The 10,234-nt window shown below is 39.2% G+C and overlaps 1 protein-coding gene across 1 annotated transcript in view; it reads left to right on the plus strand.

Annotated features, from left to right (window-relative positions):
- The window catches only part of SYNE1 (spectrin repeat containing nuclear envelope protein 1), a 429,497-nt gene that overhangs the window by 348,678 nt on the left and 70,585 nt on the right, over positions 1–10,234 (plus strand). Inside the window, 3 exon segments of the mRNA XM_042446890.1 lie at positions 684–839; positions 7,775–7,933; positions 8,227–8,393. Coding sequence (XP_042302824.1) covers positions 684–839; positions 7,775–7,933; positions 8,227–8,393 — 482 coding nt within the window.

The following is a 10,234-nucleotide window of genomic DNA, read 5'->3' on the forward strand; positions in this document are numbered from 1 at the left end:
GAGTATCTCTTATCTGGAATTCCAAAATCCAGAACTGATCGCATGGGTGGTTGAGATAGTGACACATTTGTTTTCTGATGGTTCAGTGTATACAAACTTTGTTTTGTACACAAAACTATTAAAAATATTCTATAAAATGACCTTCAGTATATGTATATGAGATGTATATGAAACATAAATGAATTACATTTTTAGATATCTCCAAGCGATCTCATTATGTAGATGCAAATATTCCAAAATTAAAAATAAATCCAAAACATATCTGGTCCCAAGCATAATGGATAAGAGAGACCCAACCTATATAAGGTCAGGAAACATTTCAGTTTTGTAAAAAAAAAAAAAAAAAAAACAGTTTCCAGGAGGACTCCAGATGGATAGTGCTGGTGATACAGTGCAAACATAATGTGATTTACTTTTCTGCCCTTCCCCTCCCTACACTCCCTTCTGCATCCTTTTCAATTGCTTCTGAACTAGCCACAGTTCTCCAGAGCAGGTTTCTGGAATGCTCAGGAATCTACAGTGAAAAAGAGAGATGGCCAGAAAAAGTCCAGTGTTGGATTCTGCTAAATGCAAAGATACGGCTGGAATTTTATGGCACTGTCTCTCTCATACAGTGTAATGCAAGATTATCAAAACGTGTGTACCCATGATTCCCCATACTACATTTTTGTTTTCATATCTAGGAGCTAGAGAATGCTGCTGAGGGATGGACGGACGATCTTTCCCACTTGAATTTGTTAAAGGAGACTCTGTCTGCTTACATCAGTGCAGATGACATTTCAGTCCTCAGTGAGCGCATCGAGCTGCTGCATAGACATTGGGAAGAATTGTGCCATCAGGTAAAAGAGTGTAACAAACAGTGAAACAAAATGAAAACTGACCCAGGCAAACAAAGACCCTAACTGTCTTGCTGGCTGCTCTAAGCCTGTGGAATTCCCTGCCACAAGAAGCTGGGTTGGACCTCTTCCGCTCTCTTTCTGTTAGCAGGTGATGACCTTCTGTGTGCACTCAGGCTTTTATATGTGAACTGTATGAATCAGGAGGTCTTTTAACTGAGGATGTCCAGTAGAAGTGTTTTATCATTTTCCTTTAAGAACTTTCATAAATTAATATTTTTAATGTGATTGTTCATTTGTTAGCCATTTTGGGAGAAAGATGGGACATAAGTGCAATAAACAAACAAAGAAATACTTAATTTTAATTTCTGTATTATCCATTGTTTTAATTGTACATTGTTTTAACTCATGTTGCGAGCAGCCTTGGGCTCCATATTGGAAGAAAAGTGGGATATCAATCAGTCAAATAAATAATACATTTCCTTTTGTGATTCTTCTCACAAAAATAACAGGATAGGTTACTAGGAGACTGGAGAGGTGCATTTGTGCCCTCAAAACGGCAATACCTCCCACTGCAGCCCTGAAAAAAAAAATCCCTCATACACCCTCTATAAGATAGAGGCATTTCATCATGTTGTTGGAGGCACCCTGGACTATTTTAGGTCTATGAGAGGCTTTTAAAAAATCAGGAAGTTACTGGAAGTGGGGATGTTTTTTTAAACAAATAAATAGACCATTGAGGGGACGTGAGGGTTTTCCACCCCTGAAATGGTATTTAAGCAAAAGTAAGTTTCTAGCTACTCTTCATATATATTCTTCTGTCTAATATAGCCTCAGTTTAAAAACAAAAAAGAGAAGCCAAGGAAAGCCGTCCCTGCATTATATCAATTTAGCCCATAATAGAAGTGTAATGTAATGTCTGGGTGGTTGGGTTTCAATGTGGGGAGAGCCTGTATTGGATTACAACTCTGGAGACCAGGACTTGAATCCCCACTCAGCCATGAGAACCCACTAAGTGACCCTGGGCAAGCCACACTCTCTCAGCCCCACAGGAAGGCATAAGTCAGGAATGACTTGAAGGCATACAACAACAATAACAAAAAAAATGATCTTTGATTGTGAAGACTTGTTTATGCCTCCTTTGGTTCCATACAGAAAGAGCAACCTGTGTAATGCATAAAATATTCTGGTTGATTGATAGTAATCTGGGATTGTCTTCTTTAACCTAAATGAAGCATGCAACAATATTTTATTGTCTCTGTATAAAGCTTTGATTGCACAGCAAGTGTATGGAGCACTTTACAGTATTGTCCTATCATTTTGAATATACAACAAGATAAATATAAAACATTTAATGCTTCAGATACTTTGTTTCACAGGAAACCAAGTCCTATTGCTAATATCCTGGAGGACAGGATCAAAATTCAAAATAGCCTTAATAGATTCGAAAGCTAGGCCAAAAATAACAAAATGAATTTCAACAGAGAGAAATGTGAAGTACTGCACTTAGGCTGAAGAAATGAAATGCATATGAAATGAAATACAGGGGACACTTGGCTTAACAAGACTACATATCAAAGGGATCTAGGAGTCCTAGCAAATCACAGACTGAACATGAGTGAACAGTGTGATGCAGCAGCTAAAAAGCCAATGCACTTCTAGGCTGCATCTATAGAAGCATAGTGTCTAAATCAAGGAAAGTACCATATATACTCGACTATAAGTCAAACTCGTGTATAAATCGAGGGCAGGTTTTGGGGCTAAAATTATGGATTTTAATATGACCCATGGATAAGTCAAGGGAAAAACATAGGGGCATGTAGCAGAGGATCTAAAGGATGAAGCAAAGGAAAACAATGCCAACAAACTTACAAAATTCCATCAGTCATAATTTTTCTCACACTAAAGGCTGGACAAATGAAAGAAGAGAGTGAGGTCAGTGCTTTCAGGACAGATTACACTCTTGCCTTTTACCAGGGGATGGTTATGCTTTTTAAATAATAGTTAAAGTACAGATATGTCCACAGTTTTTTTTGGGTTATTTTTAGACTTATACATGAGTATATACAGTAATAGTGCCACTCTGTTCTGGTTTAGTCAGGCCTCACCTGGAATACTGTCTCCAGTTCAAAAAGGATCTTGACAAGCTGGAGCATGTCCAGAGGAGGGCAATCAAAATAGTGAAGGGTCTGGAAAACATGCCTTATGAGGAGAGACTTCGGGAGCTGGATATGTTAGCCTCAAGAAGAGACGGTGATAGCTGTGTTTAAGTATTTGAAGGAGTTTCATATTGAGGTTGGAACAAGCTTGTTTTCTGCTGCTCCAGAGAACAGGACCCGGAACAATGGATGCAAGCTACAGGCAAAGAGATTCCACCTCAACATTAGGAGGAACTTCCTGACAGTAAGAATGCTGAACAGTGGAACACACTCCCTCGGAGTGTGGTGGTGTCTCCTTCTTTGGAGGTTTTTAAACAGAGGATTGATAGCCATATGTCAAGGGTGTTTTGAGTCTGTGTTCCTGTATGGCAGTATGGGCTGGATGGTCCTTGTGGTGTCTTTCAACTTTGTGATTCTACTACAAAGAGTCAAGTGAGTTGGGTATATGTAGTCTGGAGAAGAGAGAATTCAGAGGTAATATGATAGCCATCTCCCAGTATCTGAAAATCTGTTGTGTTGAAGGAGGTGGCTTATTTTCTCCTGTTCCAAAGGGTAGAGCCCAAAGCATAGCATTATTGGAGGGGACAGACTTTTTTGATGGCAATAGTAGAACGGACTACCTTGGAAGAGTGGAATGTTTTAATACATTTCAAAAATAAGTTTGGATGGCCACTTTTCAAGTACAGTGGGTCCTCTCAATTCATTGGTGTTCAGGACACAGGACCCCCATGAAAGTGGAAAAACTGCAAATAAAACTCCAATTTTTTTTTTAACTGAGAGAATACATCTTTGGGAATCTCTAAGTCATCCAGCACAACTCTATGGTCCACATCAGCTGGAGGGTGACCATAGAATAACACTTGAGGACCTACAAATGCCTAAAGAACTTTTTTCTTTAAAATCTCTAGGTCCTCCAGCATGACTCTAGGGTCAGCTTCCAGCAGAGTGATACTCGAACCTAGAGATTCCTAGAGAGAACATATCAATTAAATCCACGAATAATCAAATTCTCAAAAGTCAAAGTCACAAATGTGAAAGGCCAGCTGTATGTTTTTAAACTACATGTTCCTGCACTAGTAGGTGGTGACACTAGACACTCCTGGGGGACAGTTTCCAGCATTATGATTATATACCTCTCTGACTCTACATCAGCTTCCAGTAGAAAGTTACCAGTACTGGGACAGGAAGGAAGACTCTCTTTATACATTTGATTAAAAATGTAAATGTTGCCATATTCAGCCTGTTCAGCTGTTTGCTAAGCTTCTGACATTTTTATTGAAACTATACAGTACAGAAGAAGTTACAAGTAGGACAGCTAGAGATGTAGTTTGTTTTTTTAAAGATACTGTGATAAGAAGTACAGCTAAAGGCAATGTAGTTTTATGTCTTAGCTGAAAACATTTGAAGTATGCTACTAAGGGGCTGTAGTCATTTTGTAAGTGTTCTCTTCTTGAGCGGAGATGCTTATATAAACTGAGAAGGAACTGCACTTATAGAAAAGAAGCAGCAGCTGCAGCAAGTAGGATGCCTCTAGATTGTCGTCATGTAATTGTTTTGAAAAATAGCAAGACACAGGAGTATATGTTCTCTGTAAGACCTGCTTGCATCTGCATAATTGTATTTTATGTCCCAGTTTAAATGAGTAATTGTGGTTTCATATTTGTTGCTCTTTTGTTACTAATTAACCACTTCCTTCTGCTTTACTTTCTTCCTGTGCCTTTCCATACTTCCTGCTGCTCTTCTGGTGTCAGTGTTCAGGTCTCTGGATACTTTAGACAGATAAGGACAAACACACTACTTGCTAAATATTTAGTCATCCATGGGACATTTTTTAACGATGGAAACTGCCCTTTCTGTGTGTGTTGATCCTGCAATTGGGTGGAGCATAGGATTTGAACTATCTTGCACCTGAAATGATCAGACAAAATTGGACCACTTAGACTCAGAATTGTTAGGGTTTTTTGTTTGTTTGTTTGTTTGTTTTGTGGTGAGTTAACAGCACATTCTTGTCTTTGCTTGCTTGGATGTAAAACCTCAATGGAGTTTACTCTCAGATAAGTGTGTGTGTGTGTGTGCGTGTGCGTGCACGTGCGCATGTGTGTATAAAATTGTATTCACAAGGTGCTAGCTTGTGCAGAATTACTTAAAGGTAAGCACCACTGTAGTCAATAAGGCTTGTTCCTGAATAGCAATGGAATGAATTTTGAAAATATTTTTAGAAAAGCTCAAAAAAACATATTTTTCAAGTGTCAAGAAGAATCATGGACTGATAAGAATATTTATAGTTTGGGACTTACTCTGCATGGCATTTGCATATGGTTTTTTGGAACATAAAACAGAATTTTCTGTACAGAAATATTTCTGGTGCAGAAATTGCTGATTTCTGTGAAAGGCAGCCGTATACGAATTTTGTGCAGAATAGGTCTTGAATTGTGAATAGCCTTTGAAAACTGTGTGTTTCTTGATGTTTTTCTCACAAAGGGAAGAAAGCTACTGAAATTATTTGTTACTTCCTTTGAGAAGAAACTTAATGAGGAATTTCATTCCTATTCTATTATTATTATTATTATTATTATTATTATTTAGAACATTTATTTAAAGCAGTGATTCCCAAAGTGGGTGGTATGCCCCGCCAGAGGGTGGTGAAAAGATCCAAGAGGGTGCTGAGGGGGGAAGGGGGCAGCAGGGGGGAGCTTTAGTCAAAGTATTGGTGCACAAGAAGTCAAGGGGGACCATTTAGAACCATGGTGGGGATGGAGGTTACATCAAACTTCTGTTCAGGATCTCTTAAAATCACAATGCAGTCTTACTGACAGTTTGGTGTGTCTCCTCCTCTTTGCCTGCCTGCACAAGCTCACTCCCTTAGCTGCATCTTTCACTGGTAGTTGCAACTGGGAAACTCTTGTGAGGCTTCGGCACAGGACATCACTTCTATGGATTGAAGTGGCATGACTAGAGCAATTAGGTAGAGCCCATGGCAGTGGGGGAGAAATGGCAAGAAGCTTTCAGATTTGGGAGCCTGATAAAGATTTAGGAGCTTTGCTGGGACTTGGCTGGCAGGTTGGGCTGCTCTGCTGCTCTTGCTTTATTTTATTGTACAGAGTGAGAGAAGAAGTGACAGAAGAAACAAAGTTTGCGTATAGGGGGGTGGGGAAATAGCTGAAGCTCTGTGTGGACATGTTTCTGGTGAAGGAGAGGGGGGAGTATCTGGGGTTAATTCTTGGAAAGAGCTCTTCACCTTGGAGTGGCTTCTATAGTTAATATCTCTCCAGGACATGTGGCCTCTGTAAACCGCCAACACACACACCAGCAGTGTTCCCCTCCACCCCAATGAAGAAGGATTGAGAGTCCTTCTTTGCCAGGGAGAAGCTTCTTATTTTGCACCTGGTCACCTTGGAACAGCAACCAAGCAGTTGGCTGAGCAGTGACCGAGAGGCCTCTAGCTCATCCTGGCCTTTGCTGGAGGGTGGCATTGGTGAGAAATTTCTCGGTTGCTGTTCAAACCAGCTGCTCAATTGCTGCCCCCAGGGTGACCAGGTGCAAAGGGAACAGTGACTGAGATTGTTTGCTTTGAATTTGCAGTAGAACAGTAGGCCTAATATCAAGAAATACACATGGGGGGGTGCAAGGGATGTCGCCCAAGATGAAAGTGGGCATTAGCCAGAAGAGGTTTGGGGATGATTGATTTAAAGCATAGAGTAGTAATACAACACACTATGAAACCCTTTACCTGGGGGGGGGGCATCATTTCTCTTAAGCATAGGGCAATAAAATGTGTTTCATCTGTCAACAAAAACACAACAAAGAGGGAGCCCACCTAGCCTGTCTAGAAAGGGAGTCCCAGAGGCTGGGAGTAACCATGCAAAATGTCCTCTCCCATGCTTGCACTAAATGCCCATAAGGGTGGTGGGACTGAGAGAAGGGCCTCCTTTCAAGATCTTAGACTTCACGCAGACCCAGTTAGGCAGTGTAAGACAAAAATTAGCAATATTAATAGTAAAAGAGTCAAGAAGAAAACAGTTCAGGCTTAATGTGTAGAGATCAGACACAAAAAACCTATCATTTTATTATTTTATAAAGACTACTTCATATTATTTTCAAATTGTTAAATATTTTATGATATTTTAACTGTTTTTATCAAATTTCTGATATACTTTGCAGTTTTTAATGAAAGATCCAAATACCCTTGTCAAAGAGCTATATATTGATTGAAACTTTCTTCTTAATAGCAGTGACTGAAGCAAATGTACAGTGTGATGCCTCTCTATACAGTATGAAACATCTCTCTGTGCAGTTAAATTATCAAGTTACTTCTAGAGTGGTGTTGTAAAAATGATGCCAGCTTTCAATAAGCAGTGCACAGAATGAGGTGACCAATAGTTCAATTGGTAAAAATGACTCCTCACTTGCTAGGGACCCAATGCTGAAGGAAGATTTTGGGACATGTTTCCCTTATGCCTGTACTCCAACACATCTAAGACAGGAATGGAGCTTGCGAGGAAACTGTAAAGAATACTGAAAACTACAGCTATTTCAAATGGCATCTCAACTTTGTGACCTCCAGTATTTGCATACACCTTCCTGACTTAAATGAGATTAGTCCAGAAGTATCCTGAGATTAACAGTGAGCATTACTCTGATGAACATGTCATGAAAGGTTATAGCTGCTCTTCTATATCAGAAATTTTAGAAAGAACCATTCTGCGGCGTTAAAATTATGCTTCAGCATCAGAGACCTCTGTGTCAGACTTTCTTATTTCCTCTTGTATATGTTTTAAGGTTTCATTGAGGCGACAGCAGGTGACTGAGAGGCTGAATGCATGGGCACTCTTCAGTGAGAAGAATAAAGAGCTCTGTGAGTGGTTGACGCAAATGGAGAGTAAAGTTTCACAGAATGGAGAAATCCTCATTGAAGAAATGATAGAGAAACTTAAAAAGGTACAGTGCTTCTGATTTTCTCTTATCAAAAATGTTACAAAATTTCTTAATTTATGAACGTATCTTGAGCAGGGATGTTAGATTTATTTGCACTTTCAGTTTGCACTTTCATTGCTTTTCTGTATTTGTTTACATTGGGCCATTATCTCCTGTGCAAAGTACAAAATTACTAAGAATGGGCAATATCTGCAGGTCTTCAACTGAGTCATCCCAAACAAGTATAACAAAGTGTCCTAAGTAAGAGGGTGTTGTGAGTAAGCTTTCTGATCTCTGAATTTCTGTCTGTCATCCAGGAGTATCAAGATGAAATTGCAGTTGCCCAAGAGAATAAAATCCAACTCCAACAAATGGGAGAACGACTTGCTAAAGCAAGTCATGAAAGCAAAGCTGTTGAGATTGAGTATAAACTTGGCAAAGTGAATGACAGGTGGCAGCATCTCTTAGATCTCATTGCAGCCAGGTAAGATAGATGAACTTTTTACTAAAAATATATACAGTGGACCCTTGTTATACGCTGGGGTTTGGTTCCAAGATCCCCTGTGTATAACAAAATCCGTGTATGCTCAAGTCCCATTAAGTATAATGATATAGCAAAATGGTGTCCCTAATAAAAAATGGAACATCAAGATAAATTTATACTTTTTTGGAACATTTTCAAACCGTGTATGCTTAAATCCGTGTATAAAAAATCAGTGTATAAGAAGGGCCGACTGTAAGAGGTTGTGTCTCAAAAGCTTGTAGGGGCTGAGTCATTCTTTATTGTCTCACTACCCTCTCCCAGCCAAATTTGAATTTTTGGTTCTGCACTAATAGGCTATATTAATTATCATACCTAATTATCATAATCTTACTTACTGGAGAAATATTTTGCAACATAGTACACAGACCACAGATTTTCACTTAATGGAAAACTCCATTTGTGAGTATCACAAGTGAAGTTGACTTCTTGGAGGGGCATTTGGCTCCACTGTATCTAAGGTCCCATCACTAAAGTGATTCAGACGTGCCAGCTGGATTTTTAGGGGCAGGGCCTTGGCAAGGAGTGGAGAAAGAACCTCTCTCTTCTGGTCAAACTCCGACCTATGCCATCAAAAGATTGTCTAATGTGAGAGTTGGTCAGCAACTTTCTTAATTTCCTTCCCAACCTGCCCTCTTCTTGGATGTTCATTATTAGTGAGGAAAATAACACTTGCAATTGTTCAGCTTGGGAGACACTTCATTAGGAAAATTGTAAATTTGCATTATAGGACCTTTTTATGAAAAAAAGAAAACACTGAGAAGAAAACAATATATTTTCATGCAAGACACGTTGTTTTTATCCAGAAGACCAAGGTTGTAAATTATTTTTTCAGTAGTCCCACAATGTGAATAACAATTTAAAAAAACCTGAAGAACTTCATTCTTTTAGCCAGCGAGGGGGAAACTATTTTAAATTATTTGTTTTTATGTGTGAAAATGAAAGAAGTGATATTTTACACTTCTGTTCATCACCTTGCCATAGAAAACAAACAATAGACATTATGACTAAAAGATATTGATAACCTTCTTGTTGTTATCTGCTTCCAAATTTACTCTGTCCTATGATGACCCTGTCATAGGATTTTCAGATTTATTCACAATTTCTCGAAAGATGCCAATCACAGATGCTGGCAAAACATCAGGAATAAACTTTTCTAGAACATGGCACATAGCCCAAAAAAAACCCCACAAAAAACTATTCACATGAGGTTTGCCATTGTGTTCCTCTAAGGGAGAGAGCCAGTGTGGCATAATTGTTTGAGTGTTGGACTACTATTCTGGAGACCAGGGTTTGAGTCCCAACTCGGCTGTGAAACCCACTGGGTGACATCTTAGGCTTTCAGCCTTGGGAAGGCAATGGCAAACATCCTCTAAACAAAACTTGCCAAGAAAACCCCATGATAGGCTCACCTTTGGGTTGCGATAAGTCAGAAGTGACTTGAAGGAACACAACAACAACCACAACAATGGCTGGTGAAATGTGACTTGAAAGTCACCCACTAGTTTTTCATGCCTGAGCAGAAATTTGAACCCTGGTCTTCCATAGTCTTAGTCCAACGCTCAAACCAGTACACCCCACTGGCTCTCATTGATAGCCTTATCTTCCATGCATTTGTCTAATCTTTTCTTAAAGTTGCCCAAATTATTGGCCATCACCACATCTTATGGTACAAAGTTGCATAGTTTAGGTATGTGCTGTTTTTGTGGGGGTATTTTGTGGGATATATATACCATGTGATCCTTGGTTATTATTTTATTATTATTATTAACCTTTATTTATGA

Source organism: Sceloporus undulatus, chromosome 1 (assembly GCF_019175285.1).
Source record: "Sceloporus undulatus isolate JIND9_A2432 ecotype Alabama chromosome 1, SceUnd_v1.1, whole genome shotgun sequence".
NCBI classification, from domain to species: Eukaryota; Metazoa; Chordata; class Lepidosauria; order Squamata; family Phrynosomatidae; genus Sceloporus; species Sceloporus undulatus.